This window comes from Varroa jacobsoni, unplaced genomic scaffold (assembly GCF_002532875.2).
Source record: "Varroa jacobsoni isolate VJ856 unplaced genomic scaffold, vjacob_1.0 scaffold_1460, whole genome shotgun sequence".
Classification (NCBI taxonomy): Eukaryota; Metazoa; Arthropoda; class Arachnida; order Mesostigmata; family Varroidae; genus Varroa; species Varroa jacobsoni.
This window is the reverse complement of record NW_019214362.1, coordinates 61,042-88,865: the sequence shown is the minus strand read 5'-3', so window position 1 is coordinate 88,865 and position 27,824 is coordinate 61,042. Positions and strand designations below refer to the sequence as shown.

The window sequence follows — 27,824 nt, the reverse complement described above, 5'->3', positions numbered from 1 at the left end:
TTATTTTTTTTGTATGCACACCATCTCAAGCAGTTTTTTTCGAGGTTTTCCGTTCCTCAGAAAAAAGACCAATATGCAGGTTACGGATTAGTTAAGGAGGGCCTGAAGCGGGCTTCAACACGCATCCACAGCTTCCCAACTGCTTCGTGTTTGTTTGCCCTTCGTCGTTAAAAACGCCTGTTCATTTAGTGCATTCCGTTACCTGTAGCATCTCTTATGTCGTCAAATAAAAAAAATCAGGAAATACACCTTTTACATATTCTGCGTCGGTCACATCCATGATTTTCGATTTGCTTGGATCGCTGGTCCAGGTTCCTTAAGAATTGAACCAAAAAATATCCATATATGCTACAACATGTATAGCTGATGAATCAAAGACTCTTTCGTTTTTTTTTAGGATTTTACGGAACACTTCCTTGTTATAGGTAATGGCCAGGACCGCTTGTCATTCATCACTGTGTACCTAATAATCTCAAGCATGTGTGAGCTAGTGCGGCCTCCAATGCGCAATTAGCCCTAATAGGATCGAAACAAACTTTTCCTTTAGAACCAAATCTCAAGGTTATAAACAATGGTTTTATTATATAATCTCAAAGTACGCTTACGTGTGCTATAATTCACATTCTTATTTAGTATATAATAAACCTCGTAAGATAAAGTACATATTTACACTACTTCTAGATTAGGCCATAATCACAACTAACCCTCTCAACATTCATCAATAAATAAGCAAGCAATAAAAGATAAACACTAGCTCTATTTTTTCCATAGAAAATAAATAATTAAAAGTTAATATATATATATATATATATATATATCATTTACTACATACATACAGCATGCGGTATTGGCCTAATCCGTTAAATAATTTTCACGCTTTAGATATTACCGTTCCTTTGCCAAGCAATAACATTTCGGAATCATATGAGTATAGTACGACCTACATAATTCGTTTACCTTATATATAGCTCACTCTGGGTACTTGGAAGCTTTAAGGCACAATTCACGGTAAATTCCGCGGTACAAATATTGTATTGTACCAGATGCAAACTAGTCCTACCATTTTCCTGTTCCACTGCCGCGTGCTAATATTATAGTTAAATAGTATCTAGGATGTAACATACATGATCAGTAGCCAATTTTCCTATTAACTATGGTCAACTCTCATGCAAAGAAAGGTTACATGCCGCACTCAAAGCCCTTGGTTCACAATAGATAATGTTACAGGATGTTGAACCAGTAATAAAAAAGCTAGCCTATAATCAAGCATTGAGGACTAAGGATCTCCAACGTGGCGCTCGGCCCCACCTCCAGCGACAGGATGCTTCTGAACGGGTCTCGTGAATGCTGATAGATGATGGATAGGTCCTATAACGTCTCGCATGGCGGCATCCGTCGCAGCAGCTGCAGCGGCAAACGGATTCACAATAAGGGATTGCAAATTCGAGGTAGCGGCTTCCTGAGCTGCGCTCAAGTGCATTAATACGTTATTGATCGAGAACGGGTGACTGAGGCTTTTGTCGGCCGGAGCATGACTTTCGATAAATGGCGCTGTAGGCGACGTGGGAGTGGGCGAATCTGCCAAAGACGAATCTGCGCTTCGATGGCCGTTTGAAGATAAAGGCGGCGAAGATGCACGACCAAATGAATGCATTCGCTGATGACGGCGCCACTTCGCTCGTCTGTTCGAGAACCAAACCTGCACGCGCGCTTCAGACAAGCCGGTCTTCGTTGCAAGGCGTTCCCGAGTATCAACGCATGGATAGTGGGTTCTTTCGAATTCCTCTTCTAACATTTCCAGTTGTTCTGTACTGAAGGTTGTCCGATTACGGCGGAACTTGGGACGGTCAGTGTCATCCGATTCACCATTTGATTCGTCTCCGCTAGCTCGATCGCCGCTGTCTGTTAGTGTTTTGAAATGGTTTAGACGATCTGTGTCGTGGTGATTCCCATGAGGTGCCGCTTGTATGAGCGCAGGTGACCAAATATGCGGAGGTGATGGAGCTGAGTCGTTTTTCGGTCCTAAAATCACCGTGTGCATATGCCCCGCTATCTTTACACTAGACTGAGCGTGTGCCAAGGCTCCAAGAGGCATGCCACCAACCCCGCCTCCTAGAGCGCCGGTTCCTCCAACTCCGTACCCTGCCGCGCGAGCGAACTCCGCGGCTGCCCTCTCAGCGGCCCGATTGCGCAGAATGCGGTTAATGGAGCTGACGGAAGGGGCTGTGCTGTTGGTGCAGACATCTGAAATAAGAGACGGAGGGTCGATGGTAAATTGTTTTAACATAAGTTAAAATATTTTCTACTGATAGTCTTAAGCTGAGCTTAGCAATGAAAAAACATGTCAACGATTTAAACTGATTAGTGTTGGTCGAAGGACACAGATCAAAATAGTATTCCTTACTCGACTGTGACGAGCGTGTCAATGTAGAAACGATGAAGAATGTGCCTTATTCATGGCGTCGCCAGTGACAAATCATGAACAAAAAATTCTCCTCTTTATTATTTTGATACAAGTTCGCGGCATAGTTTCGGCATGGCGATATTTCACAGACAGTTATCTTACCGCACCGATAATGAGGTCCTTTCGTCCGTATAGCAAATTTTCATTGTCGCCTGAAAGGCCAAGCCCTCATGGAGGAGACTAATCTAATTAAAGCATTACGTCGTTTCATAGTGTTCAAGTGCGGCAGCTTCTTTTTTTCACACTGAGTCACACTGGGTAAACGACTTCGAGCCGATGAATCGACAAGGTTAACAGAGTTTGTCTGAAGCTACCGAATTAAGTACTGAGATACCCCTCGCGACGCGGGCCTCTCAATACATTGACAGCCAGCTTTTACGCGCTGTGCGTTTTCATACGACTGACAAAATACCTCCGTACGAAGCACGATCTGAATAATGATCCTATGCTCTTCATTTTTAAATGTCAATTTTCTATTCGGGTACCACCTCACAATTACAGCAAAATGGTCTTACTAATGGTACAGCTGCCTTTGCTGAGCTGAATTAGTTGACAAAACTTCAAAGGAACAATTCATCTTGCGTTATATTGACAAAGATCTTCATCTAGCTAAACGACTTATAGCTGACAACTTAATCATTAGGCGACATAACTGTATTGCTCTATTTAGAATAAAGCGGAATCAAAATAGTATACCTGACTATTGGCTCAGTACGCAGTTTTGTTGAGATCCAAACAATACAATGTAAAGGTACCGTTTAGGCTTTACACAGATACGCAGGTGAAAATTAGCTATCCTAACTCGGTGTTACCGCGCGTGGCAGCGGAAAAGCCAGCCAGGATCGAGCGGGTTTCATCACCGTCCACGTGATGATCGTGAAGTGGGCAGATCGGTGTTTTACCAATGAATTAGACGTAGATACGGTTAGTGGTAGCACCACTATTACTACTACTACTACTACTATTACTACTACTACTGCTACTACTACTACTGCTACTACTACTACTACTACTACTACTACTACTACTACTACTACTACTACTGCTACTACTAGTAGTAGTAGTAGTATTTGACCTGTTGCGCCAAGCAGAAATTTACTCAAAGCGTTAAGCCACCTCAACCACTTCTCACCGAAGGGGTGGGGACGACGCCACACCATATATCTCTTAAACGCGTCCTGGACGCTCTGTAGACTTTTCATTTTCTATTTTACTACCCTTGCCACTTTTTTTTTTGCCGTCGTCGTTATCATAGCGCCATCGTTATAATCAACAACAACACAACATCAGAACGAAAATAACAGCCAGTGTAATAATTCTCCTGCTGACATTGCTGTGAGCTTTCGCAATCCGTCTAAAACAGTGCCTTATTTTTCTGCTCCCTCAGAAAGAAGGGATTTTTTCATTAGTATCATGACTTTTTGTTGGCAATGGTAGCGTTAATGGCGAACCTTTCGTTAATCCATAGGAGCGTCACAGGTCCCTTTGTATTCCGTTCTTCCCGCCGCACCAACCCTCGCTGCTCAGGCTTTTTCATGAGCTAATTGGGAAACGGGCCGACTGGATCATGCGTGGCGTATTTTGATGTGCCGAAGTATCGTGCATATTATAAGTGGATACGTGGTGGCTCGTGATTAGCCCCGCACGCTGCCGGGAAACGAGAGCAAGCAGGGTAGTTGTGACGTTAGCGACAATTGTAATTCAGTATCTTACTTGTGTCGCAAATAGTAGGGAGAAGTGTTCCCTATAACGCGATGTTAGCCTCAGCTGAAGCGCGCTCCCCTTCCGTATTTACTCCACCGAAGTCGCGAATACCAGAGTTGATATTCGCGCCCAGCTTACTGCTTATAGACAGAGATACTAATATGAAGTTATACGCACGAGCGTACACATGCATACGTACACACTCAAACAACATGGCGATTAACACCCCACTCAGCTGCTGCTCAGCCGATAGACCGCTTTTTTTGTGTGCCTTTCATTTGTCGGCGGCGAAACCGACAGACGTACACAGCCTCACCACCGCACCCGCGCAATTAGCCGAAGACCGCTCGAGAGCAGCAATGCGGCTGCCCAACTGGTCACTACTGGCAACGAAGCGGGCAGACTACTACTCTCTGGCCACGCTAATTCAAGAGCAACCAACTCTGGCTTGACAGCCCAGAAAAACGGCCCCGTGGCCACTCCCCACAGCACTCATAAGCCCCAATAACAATGGGCGCTCTAAGAAACACGAAGAACATTGCGCATCCCTAGATAACAAAAGGCTGGGAATTACCAAACAAGTCAACACCTTTTTGCTGCTGCCAACTATAGAATCGCGTTGGAGCTACGATGCGCGCCTCGTTATCGTTCTAAATAACAAAGAAAAAAACATAGATGCCAACGCGTATGGGCTCAAAACACTATTCCGTGGTCTTCATCTCTCTCTCGTTCCGGCGCTGAAGGTGAGACGAATTTAGAAACTTGCTGAATAAATGGGGATTCTCTAACGCTCTGTGTACATATTTGTATGCGCCAACTATTGTTGCGTCTATAGGCGAAGAGTGGTCTGAAGATAGATAGTTTTTGAACGATAAGGTTGAAACTGGATGACGGTTAATTAGACCGTGGAATCATCGGAAGAATCTTAGATATCTTCAAAAGTCCGTGCTAAACAAAAAGATTATGTGAATGTTTTCATCAAACAACCGAGCGAAGCTGGAGTTCGAAAAGGGTGGACAATTTTGAAAATATCTGAGACTGCCCTCAGAATCTCATAGGTTAGGCTGGTGATTGCAGACAACCTAGTCCGGGCGCCATCGAATAACTATTTACAATAACAAAGAAATTTCCTTGTAGTGTGAAACAGTACGCATTATATATGTTACATGTCTTCTACGTAGAACAAATGAGGTCCTATAATCTTACAGTATCAGGTACTTTATTAACCTTTTTTTTTTAAATTCCACCCCATTTGCCCCGTTGATATTCAAAGCCTAACCCAGCATTGCTTCGACGTATTTTATTTTATTATTTGCTGTGCATAAATAGTGCCAGCTTACACCCTTGGTCAATCCGAGGTAGATAAACTGAGGAGGAAAGCGTGAGCCATATATTGATACACAAAGCCGCGTCGAACGGTATCCGCCACCGACTATGAAGATCCCCATCTGCGTTCAAATTTACTTGACGCTAATGACTGCTTGATGTAATGTCACCATTCTCTGATGATAGCACTCAAGCCTTAGGAATGTTTACGCCGTCTCGAAAAAAAAACATCAAGCAACCTCTCAGTAACGCTTACAAATAGAACGCTGACGTTATTGGTAGATGAAGCTTATACCAGTTGATTCTAGTTTATCGTAGTATCTAGTAGTATCGAAGTTTTTCTCAAATTTGGTATCTTGCTGATGAAACTTCGGTGATTAGTTCAATTCACAAGGAAGTTAGCTTCGTGGACTGCAAAAAAGCGCCTATTCTAACTGTTTCAAACAAGACAAGGTCAGAGGAATAATCGTATTAAAGAAAAAAAAAACACGGAAAAGTGATTGTTCCTTCGAGTATCGGTATTTGGAAGTTCTGATCACTGTAAAGAAAATTAGCACTTTACCTATTTTTCTACTATATACCTATTTTGATCACGACACAGTTTAAGAAATTGCTCGCTAGTAACTTCTTTGGTTCACAAGTTAAATTGTCAGTGCGCTAATATATTTATACAATGTTGTTCCTTTGCTTACCATCAGCGATAAGTCGTTCACGGATTTCCCATGCGAATATAGTTGGATTTTCTTTTTTATAGGACTCAATTTTGGCTACTACCTGAGGGGTAGCCACCTTAGGTTTCGACCCACCAATCACGCCCCGATGACTTGCAAGTCCCAGCTGTTGACATTGCGACGAACTTTTGGAGCACTGACTGGACTTCTCGGCATTGCTAACTAATGCCGATTCTGGAACGTCAGATATAAAAAAAAGTGTTCATAGTAGTATTCAATGTAAATTAGCGCAGCGTTTGCAAACACGCCGACAAGCGCAACTGATACTCGCGTATAGTAGAAAACATACGTACGAATATAGTCACCAAGGGACACAATCGGGCCCAAATTGTTTCGATCGGAAATTAGACGGAGCTTTCTTGTGCAATCTAGAGAAAATCAGAGATCTAAAGACCCATCAGATACGCAGCTCAGTATATTTCGGCATTAACCATGATAAAGTTGCTCGACCGTTTCCTATAGCAAACTAGCATTTCGTTAATTTCTTGTATCGGAATTATGGTATGCTTTCTGAACTTAGATTTGATCGAACCTTCGATTGATGACTGGCAAACCTCAAGCCTCATATTCAGCTTTCGTCGAACATGACACTCCATCTAGTGGTTAAGCGTTTCTATCTGATTCCCCCAATTAACAGAACTTTATAGGTAAAGATAAATGTTTGTATTCGAAGTTCGAATTAGTGAATGCGCGTGTAGTTAGTAGTATAAGTTACATACCGCCAGAGTCGCGTCCCTTTTCTGTCATCAGATGCTGCGGTACTACTCCATTTGTACTATGTTGTGAAGAACGTTGGATAAGACCAGTGAGTTCTGAAGTATAATAATTTCCAGCCAGGCCATCCAACGAACTTGGACCGCCACTTGCGCCCAGGCCCGCAAGTTGCGCCAGATCAATTCCTAACTGTGATGCGACCAAGGGATGCAAGAAACTCCCGGCGAGGCTCGGCCATAATGCGGCCTGAGAACCTGTAAATCAAATAACAGCAAAATAACTTTCAAAACACCTACGATGTCCTTCGCGCAGAGTGTTACAATCTATAATAAGGTGTACACAGCCTTTCTCATTATTTTCAAATACAGCGAGACAGATTAGCGCCAAACGGAATACTGCGCATGTTGATAACGTGTCTTGCCTCAACTGAAGCTCTAAACGATACCAACATTTAGCAATTGCTAGCAAATCGTTACCTGTCAAAAAGTTGACATTCTGAGCTAACTCCCTCAACCAGCTACATCTGGCCGTTGGTTTCATATAGCCATGCCCATGCATAACAGTTCAACTCACAGCCATTGAGTGTCGAAGATTGGCCGAAGCGTTTACTCATTCGTTTGGCGTGTATCAGGGTGACACACATTGCTGAACTAAATACGAAAATTTCTACTAGTATACGGGCTGAGGCCTAGTGACTGGCTGTGAAAGTCAGAGGACGCCTCGATTGCGAGAAATCCGCTAATCGAGTACCTTTCCCGAGCCATATGAACACATAGCTGGACCACTAGAACAATTTATAAAAACAGTATCGATTCGCATGACTCGGTATTCTGTAGCTCTTAATGGGGCGGAGGCAAAGGAAGTGGGTAGTTGTTGGTAGATATAGGGGTAGCAGCGCGACTGCAGCGAAACGTCGGTGGCGATGAATGACAGCAGGTTCTTTTCTCTCTGTGTTATCACGCGCTTCTTGTGCTGTGTCTGGCAGGTTATGCTTAACAATGTATGCGACGGCAATGCACACCGTGTGGATACAGAGAACGTTGTGGCGTCTCGTGCCGAGCTCGTGCCGAACTCGTGCTGTTTACTGATGTTTGCTACCGCTAATCATATGGGCACCACATACCTGAGAACGGGCCTGAGAATAGGGTGTAACCTACTTACGTAGCTGCGGCAATAGCTGCATCAGCCTTGAGTAAGTAGCAGCTAACGATCGCGATTGATATATTACGGGTGTACACTCGATGGATCTCACGGCGACTAGCTATATTTACTCAAAATAGAGGCAATACGCGTTGATTCAAGGTACACTTAACCTGTCAGACGGAACTGCGACAGCCCGACACGAGAAGACAGCAAATATCGTCTATTCATCATGACTTAAGGAGGGCTATAACTAGCTATTTTCACGGCGAAAAGACACCCGTGAATTTACCATGGAATTGAATACGTAATAATAGCAGACACACAAGCTCAAGCAGATAATTTTTAAAAATGATTTGGCAACTTACACACAGTTCGAGAGAGCCTACGACGTATTTGTACATCAAACTGACACGTTCTGGTTTCCTAGCAAAATTTTCAGATATTCTATCACACATAGTAAAGCTTTACAAACGCCATATGTAACTATGTATAAAACTACCTATGTAACTCTTTTTATCTCGACAAAAGACATTTTTCGCTTGTTCAAGCTGTACAATCATAGTAATAATTGAGACTGAGGTAAAATGCCATTTCTTTCGCCGTATGACGGTAACGTTGCGTCCTTGCGTGTCACTGTTTCCTTTTTTTTCGTCTACCTAACCAGTATAGAAGCATTAGTGGATACCAACACAGTATCGATCTAAGCAGGCCCATATAGCTTTAAGGATCGAAATTTGTCAGCCTGTCAGCATGGAATATTACTTAATCGTCGAGGTCGCCAACCAAGCCGGCCAAGTAGCCAAGCGCGGGCGTTGCGTGCACCAACAAATTACCTGTTAAGGGAAGCTTTCTTCTTTAGAAAGTGACACAGCGTCGTTTTTATTATCTGCAGCTTGTTGCGTTACTAGCCCGACGCAAAAATAGCGGTCTTCACGAACGAGCGGCAGGATAAATAAATTCTATGCGTCAAAAGGTTTTTGCGCCTGCGCTAACGCTTTGTCCCGTCTCCGTGCTATCTCCGTGTGAATCAAGGGGTGCGGCGCCTTCTTTTAAGGTTTCAGCCTTTTAACAGATACATCCAGACTCAAGATGGACGAAAGCACGACCCCTTAAGGAGCGCGCTTGTCAATGCGCCAGTGAGACCTTGATTACATTTGGTCTGTTCGGCCTTTAGCAGTCCAGTCGCACTAGACCTTCAATCATCGAAATTTTACGTAAACGCCTTTTCCACAGAGCAAATAAGGAATTGGTAAAACATAGAACTCGAGAGTACGATTAAAATATGTACCCGGTGAAATTGTCAATCATGAAAGTTTGTCTCGGTCGCAGGTACATCCTCTCCAATAAGTATAACCACATACAAACTTAGATGAGACATATTTAATATCACCCGGTACCTGTAATGGTTGTATCTCGCTTCACTTTGATGGATGCATTGCCGTAAATGATTATGATAAAGCCAATTTTTGAAATTCATCGACGATATAGTAAATTTAGGTAGCCCGCGTGTCGCTCTTCATCGCTGCTGATTATCGGTTTCGAGGCAATGACTGGCTCGAAATGTTAGAACTCCTAATGGATACCGCTACAAAAGACCACTATAACGAAGACGGACATTGAAAGAGTGGCTCTAAAGTCCGCTAGAACACATGCCTCAATGCGATTAGAGAACGTTGAATTTTAGTACATATTTAATATATCCGTGAAATTACGTAGAACGCACAATAATAATAAATACTAATACAGACGCTCCCTCGCTAAACGTTTTCTTTTGACAAACCGACACCTTTTCCACTCGTAAAAAAACCGGTATCGAACCATAAACGATAACGAACTAGGTTTGTCAAATCTTCTTAGTTGTTGCCATAGCTGCTTCTTCTTCTGTCGACTGATTTCGGTTTTCTCAATCTTTGTCGTTAGGGTCTATGAGTGTAGTCGCGTTAATGATACCGGCGCCATTGTGTGGAGGAGCGACGGGACGGATGATCGATTAATTGTGGATTGACAAGCGCCCATCGCTTCTTTTCTCCGCCCATTTCTCATTATTATTATCATCATCATGCTGCTGTCTTCGTCCTTCTCGCATATATATAAACGTTAGGCACCCTGACCGGTAAGTAGCAGCATGCGGCTGTCTTGTAACAGAGACCCTGTGAAGATACTCAGCGAGCAATAGGCATCTATATCGGAGACAGCAACGGCAGTAAATGCGACGATAACGACTGTGGCAATACAGTTGACAATGGTGGTAATAATCATGGGAACTAACGTGTTGTATTGTTACGGGTTATATGCGTCATCGGTATCGAACGTTGCTCAACACGTGTGGGTTTAACTGGAATAAACGCGGCCTCGAAATCTCCGAGAGAGAAGTTTGCTACAGTTCTCTGTTAAAATCTCACTGTTTCTTGCACGGACATACTTCTTTCAAGAGAGTGGCCAGTATGCATGACACAGTTCCTTTTGTTCAGATACTACCCGAATGCTATACGGCATAGAAGCGCCGTGTCGAAGTGGACTGCAGCAGACCTCGAATGCGCTGAAACAGTTCTTTGTATCTGGGTGATTTCCCTGAGAAGCTATAGCGGTATGTCGCGTCAGTGGGTCTGGGCTGTGTAATGCGTCATATACGACCATATGAGTAGAATCAACCAATTATAAACTAAATTATATATATGAGATTTTTTTATGCTGCGCATCCTTTTTCAGTTGAACGCCTTGGTTCAGTTTCCGTCTGATGCCATCCATAACCAGGAATGATCTTTTATCGGGACGTACATTTGCTCCGGAGGTAATGGTGTGGATTGGACATGGGATCTGCCGACGACTGCTTGTAGCAGTGCCACCTTTATCAGCATGGAGCTGTTCCTGATTTTTATCTCCCAACTTTATCTGAGCATCCTTTTACTTTTTGCGACATCGAATAACTACAAGGACGTTACTTGAACGTATCCTGAATGGAATAGAGGTTTATGTGCGCGTGTGTGTGTGTGTATGTATCTTCACTGCGGCGCGTATTTCGCTGTTGCATCATTAGCTGGGCTCCGCGACTGTCATTGCTAGAACGGGATCAAGTATTCAGCTGAGTTAGATATAGGCACGCATACAGATTCGCGCATCAATGGATGGACAAGCACATAAACCATATCAGTACTTCTACTATTGCCGCAGCGTTGTCACCTGTGCAACAGTGAAGAACATTTTCCTTATCCTCCCTATTGAGGGTAGACGAAGAAGTAATGTATGTGATAGAGCGATGATATGCTTCGACACCAGTGGCCGCATCGTTAACATACGCACACGTCAATACACCGCTAATCATCCCCCGGTAATAGCGATACAAGGGACAGATCATGATTAAGCAGCTCTGGTCAGAGTGAAGCTAAGATGTTCCGTGAGCAACGGTCAAACTCGTGAGCGATTATCGGATACGGCATTAAGGGAGGGTTGTCGCTGTTGAAACCCAGCTAGCTGACAGATCAGCAAGCGAATGATCCGGCGCTGATACTCGGATCGAATCAGACTCTTGGTGTTGCCTGCATCATGGGAAATCCGTGATGACCGGAGAGGCTAGCTAGTACGGACGGCCACAGTCGATCAACTACTTCGACTATAACCAGTTGTAGGCTGTAAACATCGAATGGACATGAAACGTGACTTGTCACGGGTCTAGAAGTTTTTTTTTTCAATCGAGTTATCATTCGCACTAGCAGTTACGTTACCAAACAAGTTACTAATTTAACTTAATGGCATGCCGACTAGTTAGATATTATCTAGTCGGTATGGCATAACCTCTCATGTGACGGAACCAAAATATAGTAATATACAAAGCAGTTGCGGTACTGACCGGACCATACCTTGCAGTTAGCAGATGACTGCAAGATAGATTATATAAACGACTTTAACATTAGATAATAACGTACGGGATCACAAATGCTATTTGGATCAAATGATGCCTAAGGACGTTATTATTATTAACAGTAGAAGGAAACGTGCAACCGAGTACCAATATTCAAGCCTGAGCTAGCAGTCGAATATATAAACGGATCCAAAGTATTCACAGTCAGAGTGATGGCTAGCAAAAGCTTGACTCTATCATTCAGATATCCCTTATGCGCACGTATTTTCTTAGACTCACTGTTTCCGGTCTGAAACTACGTGTCAAGTACCAAGCTTAATTAGTATCATCGCACACCGTGACTAAAAGATATTCAAAACGAGCAACTATCTGTTTTCCGTTTAGCACCTCCTCAACGATTTCGCTTTCGGAAGCGTTACCTCTTCAATACATTTTTCACGGCTTCCTACATACCCTTATCGTTTCTACTAGTTTATATTAGAATAGATCTTCCCACTATATTCAATGTAATTTTTTTTTTTGTTACCGTCCAAGCAATTTCGGTGAATAAAACAGGGAGTCGCGGAAATTGATCTATGAAGTTTTAGAAGGACTGCAGATCGTTTCACTGACGATTTAACGATTTTGGCTGCTTCAAGTCCCGTCCATGTCCGGGACCTCCGAGGTCTATCACTCTTGCCACTGGGCTGGTAACCGATTTGCCTGAAGACCGCACACAATTTCCCATCGACGTATGCACATACACCATGAATAGATGACCACGTGCAACGAAACAGCGGAAACCGCAGAGCTGGCGCTGGCAGAAACTTGAACAAAGTAGAAAGAACTGTTGCAAATCTGAGAGCTCAGACACAAAACGCATAAATCGATCGGCTGAAAAAAGGCTTTGGTTGTCTGCTACAAGCCATCAACAATAAAATTGGCCAATTTTCAAATTTATTGCCGCCCAGCGATCAGCGCTGCTGGAGAGAAACAAGTGCCGAACGAAAGATTATGCAATCACATTGTTATCGACCGTTTGATATGTCGTTTTCGGTCCTAGCAGAAATCACCTCAACGATAGTCCCTACTAGGTTGCTAACGATCATCTCTAAATAATGATAGTACTACTGATATATATATACAGTAGCACATGTTCGGCATAATCTTCGACTTCCTTGATCGGCCTGCACTGCTCGTTCGTTCATTAAAGTATAAAAAAAAGGAAAAATCTTTTGATGATGGAACGGAAGGTAAGCTCATATAAACAAAGCAAAATAGACATATATAGTAAGATGAACTTACTCCTACGCATTGCCGGTCAGAGATTTCAGCAAGGCAAAACATTTGGTAAACGATGTTAGAACCGCATCGATGGGTCCTAGCTGACAGGGATGTTATTGTTGAAAACGATGAATTTACGTTATGTACGAACATATTTATTGGCAAAATTATTTGCGCAGCCATAGCTATCCATAACTTGGAATGACACTAAGAACGCCCAGTGACGCCATCGTCGTTACCGTCGTAGTGAACGTAAATATAAGATTGGTTACCCTCAAGAAAGTTCAAGTTGGTCTTTCGTCGACGTTCGAGTGAAGTTCTCTGATCAAATCGACCGAATCAACTTATCTTCAAACGTTTCGAGAATGCACCGCCAGCTATCATCGGTAAGCGTTTCCGAGACTTCCATGGACCGAATCGAGTTTCGGGCGATACTGAATAAATTCGAAGCCGTACGCATTAAACAGACGGTCAAAAATAGCGGTCGGAAGCCACCAGACGAAGTACAAATGGTAATCAATGAATGTTGCCTTTGTGATTGTGTGTGCCAGATTGCAATGAAAAAGCCTCGCGCGTGGACTTTGCTTATTAGTGAGCCCTTCTTTTTTGCAAATATAATAAAGCTGAATGGCGTGGGTATCGTTACGAGCAATTCACCGGAGTCAGATCACTGAGTCAGCCCGCTGACTACAAATATATAGTTACTTTTACATCTATAAAACTATTTGAAAATTGATTTTTCATCTTTGTTACGAAACCCTTCGCATGTAGATTCATTATAACGTAATTTTTTATAAGGAACGATCAGTAGCAGTTCGAACACTACTGATAATTATGTGCTAAGTTGTAAATATAGGTGAACGTAGTAAAGCATATCTTTACAAAAGTACCTATCAAAACTGTTTTTGCAAATATAGATAGTTAGAGAGTAGATTAGTGGGTTAGCGTGTCGTACGAAATGCTACTGTTCATTTGCCTTCCGTATTGCCCTAGCAGTCTGCCTAGTTACCGATCGAATCGGTACTTTAATGCCGTCGTCTCCTGCCCTTTTGTTTACTTGATTCAATTATCTGATAGCTTTGGAACTACCGCGCATTTCAAAGGCAGGTGGCCTCGTTGATTATATAGCTAAGTGATATGACCATACTCAATATGAACGTCCTTGGACCCTGTCCGCAGGGCAAACTCCTGTGCTGAACGTAATAGCCAGGTCAGGCAGAAAATTCTTCATGAATCCACTCAGCTGCATACCGCATTCAAAGCATGGCATATGGCACGCTTCAATCGAAGACAAATTCTTCATCATCAACGCTTATTGGTTGGAGACCAATTGCGTTGAACCTACCTTGTTGTCAAGGCTATGTTCGATAGGATATCGGCTCGTTAAGGGACTTCATGTATGGATTAACAAAGGACACTGTGCAGTACATTACTTTTATACCGTATATATATTTGACAGTATATCAAATGCTGTTAATCTAAAATTTACGATTTAGGTAAGCAATGCACTAGGTCCGACCTTCGAAATTCCACGCCTTGGTGTTAACCTTTCGCGGATCATTTTTGCACAGCTCTCGCCGTCGGGTTCTTTTAAAATGATTGTAATGTCATAATTAACTTCAGAGATAATACAAGGAGGATGGTACCTGCTATTGCTTGCTCTCCATGCACAGTGGTGGCGGTAAAGTTTAGAGAGAAAAAGATGACAGTTTCACCGCATCTCAGATTTCTGCTACAGCGTCTACGACAGGCTGAGATCAGCGTTCACAAATGGCCAATGATCGAGATTATCAACGATCCGTGCAGGCCGTCTGTAGGCCGAACTTGAACAGAAGAGAAAAACGATCCAATTGGCTGTCAATCGACCCACTAAGGACGTAAATTTTGGCTAATCGAAACCGTAAAAGCAGCAGGAAGGTGAAACGACCCAGCAATAGGACCAGGCTCTCGCGAGCCGGAGATTGTGCACAAAAGACATAGGTCCGCCACGAACCGAATGTAGTAAATGCGAAAAGAGTCCGAATGCACTGGATGAACGGCCCTGTGGTATCGTCGGCTGACGCAATTGAAATTAGCATTTACTTGTGTGAGCGCGCTGCTCGTATGGCCCCACAATCGATGGCTCAATCCTGGTTAACTAGTTAGTCATCGCCGCATGGCGCCTTAGCAATTACAACCCAACCACTGCTTCTCCGACAAGTCACCACTAAGTGAGTCACCAGACTGATACACCATTAATACAGTCATTATGTTTCATAGCTTTTTACTTCTTGCTTTTTCCCTTTGGCGTTGGTAAAACGTTTGGCCGTCTGCATGTGAGCACGCGTATCTGTACGCGTTAGGTAGGTGCCACGAAGTTTATTTTTGACAACTGCCGCTGAACTCGAACCGAAAGAGTGGCTCAAGACCTCTTTGAAGTTCGTTTTCGGCTTGAAGTGTCCACACTCTCAGGTAGCATCCCATAAAGAGAAAGCCAACGCTATTGCTGTTGCTACATCCCGATTGGTTTTAGGGTACAACTGGAGACCGATAGAGACGGAATAGTAATTGTGGTGACGGCGACAAATCTGCTGAGCGACTGGGTCGTTACGCGGATCGTTAAAGTGCGCAACGAAAAAGAAGCCCTGTGCACTGCTTAAGTGATTCACTAGATCGGTCTATGAGCAATTTTTCCTGCAGGAGAAATGGGGAGGATTGCAGTTTCACGTACGGAGGGGGACTAACTATTCTCCGCTTCCGCCTTCCTTTTAGGCAAAAAGAGGCTGTGAGGTTCATTTAAGCATATATCAGCCCAGAGAGAATAAACAAACGGGTTAGATTTTAGCACTAATTGATGGCAGGGGTAAACCGATTCGAATAGCGTTTTCGGAGACGAAGTGTGCCATTTGCATAGTAATCTATCATAAACCGAATGTATCTTTATCAGATTTTATAACTTACAAATAATCTTCTACGAGTTAGAAGAACTGTGTGTTGGACGTCAAGCAAATGCAGTACTACAATGCCAACTAGAAACTGTTAGATCTTTGTGGGACCTGGTTCTACCACAAGCCAAAATGGGTTCCTTGGTTTAGCGCGAGTTAGCGAAGTTTTTTGTTGTAGAAGAGCGTCAAATAGTTACACGCGAATATTCTGCACAAGAGCAGTTACGTCTGAGGCACGTTGTGAAAAGTAGAAACGGAAGGATTGAGGATTGAATGTAGCTGCATGGTAAGTTAAAAAAACTAGCAACTCCAATGATTTTACGTAGTCACAAGCGAGCATTGAACTTCAAACTACACAACTGCCGGTACGCCAGCAACTATATCTGAGAGTTGTTGTACTATATTTGACCACTGATTCAGTTTCGAATTCCATTAAGACTTCATTTAGGCACTTCGAAAGCATCCAAATAAGTGGGCTATAGGCCTTGTCTGAAGGATTCGAGGTGCTATTCTGCATCAAAACAACACAGCGGACTTTAGCCCTTCTTCATCAGTAGTAGCTCGTTTCTAGAATATGCCCGTTGAGATCGCCTCGAGAAGGGGTTTCTCATGAAGTAGATCTTTGCCATAAAATTAAATATCTCGCAACTATGAAGCTTCAAAGGGGATTTTCCTCGCCAGAAGGAAAGGCTATGCTGATCGTATAATCGATACTGTAATACTGGCTTAAACACCTCTCTTCAAATTTGCCTGTCTCGATCCAAATAAACACCTCGCTTATATCAACGGCTGATCTATAAAAGTCCTAAATAAAGTCCCATATAACGTCAGGGCCAGTGTAACACATAAGTGATCGACATCCCACGTCAGCTGTGCCGAAACGGTCCTTGACGCTGTGGGGGATGACCCTTCGACATAGCGTTAGCAAATTTGTCGGCTCTGTTTGCTCCTTTTCGACCCATCAATTGCCGCCAAACCTCATCTGTGTCGGTAAGAAAGCACCACAATCAGATCGTCTTGTTCAGGCTTCGTCGTCATTTAATTGCTACTCTGAGTAAAAGGTTGGAGAACTCGTTTTTTGACTGAGTCTGATGTCCGAACATTCGGTTTAACGGTCTGAAGCTTTACTAAAACGGCGTCGCTGCTAATCTTTGTGTTCATGAGCTCGTTCGGTGGCGGATCGCCGAATTTAAACGCATAGACAGTTAGTTTCCTATTCGAAAGCACTGCCGAAACGACCATCCAACAGATACGAGTTAGGATACAAAGAAATACCCGTAAAGATACGCGAACGAGACTTGCTGTTGTTGTTGTTGTTGCTGCTGCTGCTACCGCTACTGCGGCTATGCAAACGAAGGAAAGCAGAAATAGAACTTAACGGGCACTAAGCAAATGGTGATAGAGCCTTATGCCCGGGTTTGTGGCCTATATACATATACCTTCTAGATTGCAAATACTTGATCTGATAGCTAACTAGATCCGTATTTTAGACTTTCGACAAGTATAGCAAAACGGACGACCCTATACAATTCACCCGTAGGAAATTCGTATTTCATACGTACGAATGAGCAAATATCTTTTGTGAAGGGTTGTGGCCTTTACCGACGCTATCGTTGTCAGCCTAAGTAAACCTAAACAAACGTGGCCTGTCTATGGCCACAACAATTTGCCGCCTATAGCGTAGGTTGCTGTTGACGCTTCGTGTACACGTCTCAATAATTGAGTGAACCACGGACGGATTTGTAGATCTGAATTTCTGACACGAACACGTTCACCGTAGCGGCTGCTGATGTAGATGAAGCTAAAGAGGATTCTGTCCAAAGACCGTACACAAATGGTTTAATGGCATCGCGCATGTAAATGAAATTGACTTACCCAATGCGCTATCTATCTTCACCAATAGCTACAGTCATTGGAGAAGTGCTCGTACGACAAACAGCAGTGTTAACTGTCTTAATCGAAAAAAAAAAAAAAGATATAACCTTCAACCATTGCCGACTCTTCTACCACCTCTAATACGTACAAGTATGTCACAAGCATTATCTGACTTTGAATTGAAGTTTCAATTGAGGCCTCCATGGGACGAAGTTCAACTCTCCCTCATCAGCACTCAATCGATAGCAAGAACTTTATTTGTTGCGGAAAGCCAACGAGCTAACGATACGATAATTCACTGCTTTGAGATTACCTATGAATAGTCGTCGTCGTCGTCGTCGTCGTCTGCATCAGAAATAGTAAGAGCAACGGCGATGAAAACAGATTGGTTTACTTTGTCACCGACATACGCAGTGGCTCTTCGTAGTGATTTCATTCTTATTACGTCAGTTTTGCGATACATGGAGCGCCGTCGACGCGGTCGATCCGTTCCATCGCTACACGTACCAGTACTTCGTAAAGCAGATGGAAGCAAGCAATGGTGGTCATAACACTTAGGCCAATGCTCGATAGCTGCTCTGCCCTCTGCTTCACCATCTCTTTATCCTTGACACTTGACAAAGGCAAGGTTCGACACTCACAAGCAATAGCCATCCGACGCCAGCGGGGATTCGATAGGAATTTAATCTTAATAAAATGAAGTCAAAAGCGAGCATCAAGCCAGCGCAACAGCTCCCCCTGCTTCTTTATCAATATATAGTAAATATGTGAGAGCGTGTGTTTTTAATACGATGAACTGCGCTCCGGCGGATAAGCAGATGGAGAGCCGACAGCATTTATCAAATGGCCAAGATCCCAGTTGGGTCGGACAATCAATGCAGCGGTCAACCAGTGCAGTTATTGGCTCAATTGCTAAGTTGGTTGCTGTTTTGAAGATCTGGGGCGTAAATTGATTCTCTGACTTTGTGACCCTTTCGGTTCAGTCATCACCGCCGTTGTTAGTGTGGTCCCCATCGGCGTTAACACAGACGGCGCTGGGATCCGTCTTGACTTCGTTTTCTGTATCCCGATTCTTCTGCTTTTTCAATCGTCGCCTTCGTTTAGGGATTTACGAACGATCTACGCTGGTCGTCAACAGAATCGTCACTATTTACGCACGTCCATTTAGCTGAGCAGGCGCAAGGTCCGTGATTTTTGCCACGTCTTCCGTCGACGTCACCGCTGCTCTCACTTGATTTAGTTCTCTTCTATTTCTTTGTCGCTGTTATGGCTATTTGTTCTGCTTTCTTGTATGTACGTGTGCGCGTGCATGTGCTTGTCTTTGTCGCTTACGCGTCGCGTGCTCGTCCACTCGTTTCTTTTTTTGCCTGACACAGTAGCATCGGCGGAGCACCTCACCCCCATTAATTCGACTGGAGCACCATTATAGAGCTAGGGGCAACCGTACGACTATGAGTGTAACGATCCTCAATGCGGTCACACTGTTAGCATTCAGGACCTTGCCTGAATTGTCACTGCATCTCCGCCATCGATGCTAACATCCCTTTCAGCCAGTGCAAAGTAACGCTGCTTCTGTTGTTGTTAGATAAATCAAACCCCTCCTCTCTCGTTCAAGCTTTCGCTAAGCTTCAGTCATTACCCCCGTCGCCATCCCGACGTCGATGTCTGCCTGTTCACCTGTCGTCATATAAACGTCGGTATGGACGCACGCACACGCGCACGCATGCAGTCGTCAACGCCTTGTTACTTTGCTGCTTTTTGCAGCAGTGACGATGACTGCTTTCAGCCTTCTATTCCTTCAGCTCGGTCTGCTCGATTCCCTCTAGACCTGTTCAACGAGGATCTTGAGTCTTAGGATTTACGCTTGATCTTGGATACGTGTCGAAGGTCAGTGCACAGACATGATACATGTCTATATGATTTTGCCTGTTTTGACAATCTGGAGTACATTTTTTCTACAGATGGCTTTGAATATCATTTTAGCGATAAATTGTATTTACGTGAAAAAGAGTACTATTTGTTGCAAACGGGTGCCTAAGTCAAGCATTGGTTCCGGTGGTGTGTCTTTTAGGCTTACAACGAATGCAAGAGTTAAATATACCAGGTAAAAGGGTGACCTGTGATTAATACTATTTAGGTAATGGAAGACTTACCATCATACATTTCAGTATAAAAGTGAACATGGACGTGACATAATACAACACCAAATAGTTCATATTTTAACCACACACAGAGGCCTAGGAAAATATACGTATGTTCACGCGTTACATTTTTATCCTCTGTTAGCAAAGCAGATCAGGTAAGTAAGAAGCGAACAGATAAATGCTTACCAAAACCCACAGCGGGTGTCGAAATAAGAGACGAGGTCAGTGATGTCAAGCTGTCAAGGTAAGAGGACGCTGCTTTCTGAAGTTTGCTTGCCCCCTCTGAGCTATATTGTGATGAAGACCTTAGTTTACCATGTTCTGTGGGGGAACCGATTGAAGCTGTTGGTCCCGTTACTTCTAATGGCGATAACGCCATTTCTTCGGGCGTCGAGTTGCTACCGTCGTTTGTTGCTGGGCTGCGGTTATTTGAGAGATGGGCGGGCCCTTGGCTAAAAATGGGAGCGCTGGAAGCTCTCGACGATGAACTGTTTAAGGAAGTCGCTTTGCCTAAGGAGCAGTGGGATTTACGATCAGAGGTGCCCGTTTGTTTATCAGGCCCAGCGGAACCTATCGAGGTGGTGTTGGCTGTAGTGTCCTCAGGCTTCTTATTGTTGGCTTGCAGACCGTCGTCATTTATGACGATTGGCTCATCCTTAACAGGAGTTGCAGACGTGGTCTTGTCTAGTGATGTTGTTAGATCCATTGCGCCCGCTGATGATATCCTGGAAGTAGTAAACTAGAAAAAAATCAGATGGTTTTCGTTAGTATAATCATATCAGACGGTACATGAACGAAACGATAACCTTTACAAGAAAATCTTAGTGGTTATTTATTGTTAAGAAAATTGCATTTGACTACTGATGCCTCAGTAGCTCAACGTTTATCAGCTGGGTTCGTATAGGTGAACTACTACACAGGAACCCGTGCACGTCGTTAGAACGACCCGTAATAATAATCAGAATCAATCAAGCTCTCTTCACGCAATGGAGCGCAACATCCGCGGAATTCTGTTGTCACCTACATATTTGTTGATTTCGAAATACAAATTTTGTTTATTATACCTTATTAAATTTGACTCATTTATTCACAAGTCGCGTTGAGCGTAATAAGAGAAAAAAGAAATCAGCCAAAACAGACGATAACCTTCATATGCGCAGCATCGTATGATTTTCCAGAAATGCCAAATTTTAGTTTGGAAAAAAACAGCGATAGCAGGGACTGGTGATCGGATCTGAAAGTCACCGAGATGAGCGCGGGCTTTGTCATCTTCAGCACGCGAAGACCTTTCCCATGCTTCTTCTGCAAAGCTTCACCGGCTGCTACTAATTCGATTTTCGGTAAATCAGACACAGATATTTAATATTAATTCGTAATGGTAGTCGTAGAATAATGACGGTAGTAATAGTTCGCCGGTGAAATTCGCTCCGAATTTGTTGCTAACGCTGTTACAGTTTGATAAGCCACCCGGACACGCGCTCACGGCCAGAACAAACAGATATTTACAACGGTTGCTTTCCCCTGTGGCGGTACCAGAATCGGCTACGTCGTCAATGTATGTAAATGTCCGATATAAATGGGTATGGCTCTCCGATCGAGCGCGAACGAGAGACCGACACGGCCAATCGAGTCGGTCAGATCACCGTTAATTCCATTTGATTCATTAGGACTAATGCCGCAGTTATCGTCGCCGCTGGCGTCGTCACTGCGAACACAATATAAAGAAACTCTGCTGTCGACGCTGCTTCTATAGCGACTTTAAATGATTTCTCTGATCCTGTATGTTTGCGTGTCCCTGTCAATAATGTAGCCTCATTCTAGTAAGTGCTGTCAGATTTTCGGAATTGTTGTTACTGTTGCTGCCATCTTCGCATCGATCGTGATTGGTTAGCTCAGTTTGCATTCAGGTATCAACCAGCCGGGCGGCCCGGCCTGGCCTGGCCTGGCCTGGCCCGGAGTCGTTGGGTCCTTTAACGCTATTGTCACATGTTTTCTCGACTAACCGTTCTATACAACCGTTTGTTCACCTATAATTTAATTATATTCATACATACGACGTTCACACATTTAATGCATATATACATATTTTGTTGTAGTAGCCATTATCGCTACCGTCATCGGAGCATCTTAAGCGGCTTCGGAAGGACCTCGATTGCCCGCTTCGGCCGATACGCCGACGGCCTAAAGTAACCGTCATGAACGCATCGGCAGTCAAGCCACGTTCGCGTCTCACGGGGAGATACTTCTTTCTTTTCCTCCAGATAAACAAAGCTAGAGCTGTGCCGAACGATGATGCTTCGCTGGGCGTTTCTCCTGTTTGTCGACGGTATTACTAACGTCAACGAGACGTGGACATATTCACACCGTGTCCCATACGCCACCGGATTCATGTCATGGCACATGTATGTAGCAACGGGCGGCTACTATACACAATTATGGAAGAATATCTACTAGTGGCGAATAACCGAAAACGTGATAGGTTATCAGGTTGGGCTTTAGAAAACAATTGTCCGTTCACTTGGGTTCGTTTTGGGTCCGTATTTTTCATTCTTTATAGTCCTCTTGTGTTTGATTCAAGTTCATCTCGTGCCGCCGTTGCTAACTGCGTCGCTTTTTGACGCTAGGAGTTTAACCTTTTGTGTCAATATTGCGTACAATTCACCATTGTACCGTACCGCTGCCCGTAGCTGTAACCGGGTGCCCAAGCGTGGACGCACACCGAACGCGCTATGTACGCACGAACCAGTAGAAGATCGCTAATATAGGGGTCAGGCGATTGACTCTTCGGCGGTAATCTTCTTCTGGATCCTTGATAATAATAATAATAATAATAATAATAGTAGCTGTGATATGGCATGTTTTCCGATAAGATGCCCGACCCATAATGGCGACCCGGAATATTCAAATGGAATGAAGCTGATTATTGGCGTTTGAGAGTAGTACTGCCATGGAGAAGCGTAAACCAGCCGTAAATTAAATCCCTTATAGTTTTTTTTTACTTAGGCGGCTTTTGTGGATGATCCCTTTTTCGTCATATCTTTTCCACTGTGCCCAGGTCTCCGTACGTCGATTTCTGCTTAATTGTTTGCTTTTGTTTGTATCCTGATTGCGGTAATGGATGTGGCGTCGGTTAAAAGGCGAAGTCTATAGTTAGTGTGTTAAGGATCGCGTATGTGCGGTAATCGAGACAGGAACACTTCAAGATTAAACAAAGTGCAAAACATTCATACACATTCTGCTCGCTTGAGTTTATAGTTAGCTTGGTTACCAAACAACGCGTTTCCTTTACCCGTTTGTTTATACAAAACAATACAATATAAATACATCGTAATCAGTAAGTAGCTGTTAATTGACATACGAGTATTTTGCCAAATTCCCACATAGAGACAATTATCTATTAAGACGATATGTGAAGGTATAGTCGCTTATTAACATACGCTTGTTTTCCAAAATAGCCGTATGTTCGATTTAATCGTCGCCGTAAGTTAACGGCGAGGTGAACTTTAACTGGGCTCGACGATGCCCTTAAGAATGGGTTTGGCCGTAAATGTCAAAAGTGCTTGAACTGGGTGAATTTAAGGATCGCTGCTAGCGTTTCTACGAAACGACGGAAACTGTCCTACAGTTTCCGTCGTTTCATAGAACTCTATGGTCGTGTACGCTAGCAGCGTGATTGTACCCGAATTATTTTTGCTTAGAAGTAGGTGTAAATAAATTTTTCAACAATTTTCTTGAATCGTTTGACAAATGATGATTTGAAGATCTAGCCGTGGCTTAGTTGCCTTCCAAGGCAGTGCTTCACTAATTTATGCATTATGCGTATATACGAACATAATAACACGTGGCTCCCTATGCCAAAGAGTACCCCAACCTATTAAACGTATCATATTCAGACATAATTGCCATTTCTGCTGCTGATGTTGTCACTGCTGTTGTCCGTCATAGCGCTCGATGTTCAAATAAATGTAAATTAACTAAACATCGTTATCGGCAAAGCGGAGGGCGAGGAGCAAAAAACGGACCAGAGTCAAGGCCTGAAGTAGGCCTATGCCTGTGACAAATACAGTAGCCAAGAATTACTTACATTGCCACACAGCTTGGCGTTGTGACACTGCTGGCGAACAACGCCGATCGATAGGGAAGATTTTGCCGAGATTGGACTTTGGAACGAGTCAGGGTCACTTTAGGGGAGGTACGTGAAACCAGGCAGGCAGCTGAGGCCCAGCCGCACGAATCCGTGGGTCGTTTCTGCTGCTGCTGCTGCTGCTGTTCTTGTCGCCGACAACCTGAAGCTGTTGTCGAGGTCGACATCATTTTCGCCAATTCCGTTCACAGTTAACAGTAAATGCCACGGAGTGGTACGGAGGAGCACTCGACTCTCGAGACTACTCGAACGCTAGCCCTAACGGGGAAGGATGATGGATACGGACGAAGGGGCCACGCAAACGGGTCGAAGCCTGGCGTGTCCTGGGCACTCGAAGATGTTTATCGTGCGCTCGAGGCTAGTACGCGTTTGTGCGAGACTGTCAACTCAACGCAGCTAGACACGGAGTCACAAGGTAAAGAGCAAGTAGCGGGTTCCGTTTTGAGGGTTTCGTTTTGAATGACAAATCGCGACTGGTCATCTAGCCTCCACTGCCGTTGGTGCCACAGCCGTCAGAATACTGCCACTGTGCGAGACTATGGCACCCTCACAGGAGTCAGTCCGCATTCGACAAGCAAACCACAAAAGACAGTACGTTACACAATGATAAGGGTCAGTGCGACCGCCCCTCTCTTTGACCCGGTCAACGAGATCGGGATCCTGGTGCAAAGCGCTACGAGGATAACATACGTACAGGCCAAACATGAGGGCGACAACTAGGACGAATGAAGCCGACTGAAATTAAAGGCCCGTCCACAATAAAACGATAGTAACGAAGCGCAACACAGCGAAAGAGTCCTGTCAAGTAGAACAGATAGGCCACATCGTCGTATTCAACAGAATGGAGGACAGGTCGAATCAGTAAGGCGGCCTGATGCAAGGAGTTTTTCGACTTCCGAACAAGACATACGAACGTGATAAGTGGGAGAGATGACTGGTAGTTTTGATACCGCTTTTCGGAGGGAATGCTTATATAACAGCATCGAACATCGTAGTTTTTTCATCCTTTCTGTCGTTGTACATGTCATCGCCAAACTGACGTAAAGATCGGCCGCATTTGATACCGGATGTTAACGAAATCTGTAACTATGATATATGGGTGAAGTAGTAATGATGGTCCATGGAGCAGTTCTTGTGTAAAACTATGCTTTATTTCACTTTGCACGATCTGCCGGTGGTAATTTATGATGATTATTAAGATTATACATTATATAAGAGTTCGTTTATACCGAAAGTTTCAATAGAAAAAAAGAAATAGCTAACGGATGTGCACACATTTCTATAAGTGAGAAAAGTAAATTACCAGTGAAGCACTTTATCACAAGTTATTACGCAATATATAATGCTTTGATAAATATATATTGATAAATTTGTTTGAAAATAGCTCCACTTATCGGAAAGAACTTCTGTATAGACAGATGTTTTCATGCAACCACACTTAGGTCACATTAATTAATTAATTTTTATTATATTATATTAATTAACGGAAATGTTTATGAAAAAATTATTTTTGAAAAATCTATGTTTTATAAGAAGGACAAGATTGAATAATTAACGTTACCTTTTTATTATTTACTGAAAATAGTAAAGTCGTTACATTTAAACCTATTGAAGGAATGAGCTGGCAACAAATCAAAGAACGACGTATGAAGATGAATCGCCATCGCTGGTCATCTATGCGAACGAAGTTACGAGTATAGATATTTCATCACTTAATTTACAACTTTTATATGCAGAGTCAACTGGACCTGCGTGCATCATTTTCGGTGACCACTTTGTGTCCTTTAACTCTGAGCCTGATTTCCTGACGTAACTTAACCTTAATTTGAATTATATCGCTTGCCGCCTACTTCTGTTACACGCGTTGTTTTGTTGCGCTTAGCATTATCGCGTCGATATTTGCAGTTCTGAGTAAAGCTATAGCAACTTCAATTGAACTTAATTTTGCCGAATTTAAAATTGCCCGTATAGTGATTGCATCCGGATCATTAACTAACCCTTTTATTGGCTTAAAATTAAGCAAAGTTTTCCCCTGATATAAGTCTCCAGTTTGGACGCAGTAACCCCCTAACAAAAGTAGATAAATTGTTCTTGCCCCGTGTCTAACTTGGTATGTGTGACTGCAAGTTGCCAGGATAATGCCTTTTAGCGGTTGAGCAAAAGGGCAGTCAGAATAATTGGGTTTTACTTGCTTTTGAGCCAGTCTTCATTTAAGGGTCATTTACGGAACTTGACTGCGTGTAGTTTTCTTTCGTGGTGCGATGCAAATTTTGATACGTTAAGTAAACTGTGTTCCACTTTCCCTCACCCATTTAGCGTGCCCCATAAATAAAAATAAGCACAAAATGTCCGTATTGGTTGATTGTATTTAACCAGAAATTAGTTAAATTATTTTTTGCCCTTAAAAGGTGGGCAGAGGTAGGATTAGACCTATTATAAATTTTCAATATTGCTCGTTATAGGGTTAAAACCCTGGCAAAAGTTATTATCAGCTCAACTGGGGCCTAGCATGGTCACGCGGATAGATCATAACTGTTGCTCAGATACGTTTTAATAGGAGAGTAACTTTAGTTACTTTCGTCATACGTAAGTAGGGACTTAACAAAAAAAGAAACATACATGCACATATGTCAAACTAATAATGACTTATAGAAAAGTGAAGCAAATATCTCGATTTCATATAAAAAAAAAAACGGGTATATGGTTCAAGTCTTCTTAGCATTAGAAAAACTAAGTCACCTATGTCTCGAGTATTACTACATCAGAAATGTATGATATCCAGCGTACATTATGTTTGCCATAATTTACAAAACCTCTAGATCTCAAGAAGATTGTTAGATTGCAGAAACGGAATTCTTAAATAGCATACCTTAGCTGCTGAATAAAAACATCTACCTTATTTTTAGTTTTTTCTAGGCGTAATTGATAAAATACAGGTTGTTAAGGTTCATGAATACAAATGTAAAACCCACTAGCTAAGATTTTGCTAGCCCGTTGGATACAGCGCGATGCACCACTAATGAATAAGTTTTACTTACTTGTATGGAGGTGTTGCATAAAAAATTTCGAACAGGTTCTAGTTTCACGGGTCATCCAGGGAAAACTTTCAAAACTTGTTCAGTCCACTTTAAGTCAGTTGCCGAAAGTCAACGAGGCATACGCACTTTGACCTCATACTAAGTTAAACAACGGCAGCACCAGCTTTCTTGGTGAAGTTTTTAACAATAATAACAAAGTATTCTATTATTTCTGCACATTTGAAAGGCTTGTCGGAGCCTAAATGTCGAAGGTCAACTTGAGTCTAAACTTGTCACTATTTTCTTCCAATCACTATTAACACATCCGTTTGTTCGCTGTGGCTATTCGCACATCACACTCGTTTACAGGAGCCCGAAACAGGACCTCGTAGCTGATTCTCACGTGCTCGCTTACGAGGTCCTAAATAGGTCCGTTGCTGTTGCCGCCCTTCCTCGAGCAACGTAACAGGGCATAGACCTGGTCGAGCAGCGACGTACCCTTTCTGCTCGTGGCTT

General features: G+C 43.2%; 1 protein-coding gene across 1 annotated transcript; it reads right to left on the bottom strand.

Annotated features, from left to right (window-relative positions):
* Positions 1 to 440: 440 nt before the first annotated feature.
* On the bottom strand, positions 441 to 27,478 carry LOC111270282 (uncharacterized). The gene is made up of 5 exons (XM_022850427.2): positions 27,330 to 27,478; positions 20,334 to 20,886; positions 6,945 to 7,193; positions 6,187 to 6,399; positions 441 to 2,244 (listed from the first exon to the last, which is right to left on the bottom strand). Exons 2-5 carry the CDS (start codon positions 20,851 to 20,853, stop codon positions 1,277 to 1,279), a joined length of 1,950 nt encoding a protein of 649 aa, XP_022706162.2. The 5' UTR covers positions 20,854 to 20,886; positions 27,330 to 27,478; the 3' UTR covers positions 441 to 1,276.
* Positions 27,479 to 27,824: the final 346 nt, after the last annotated feature.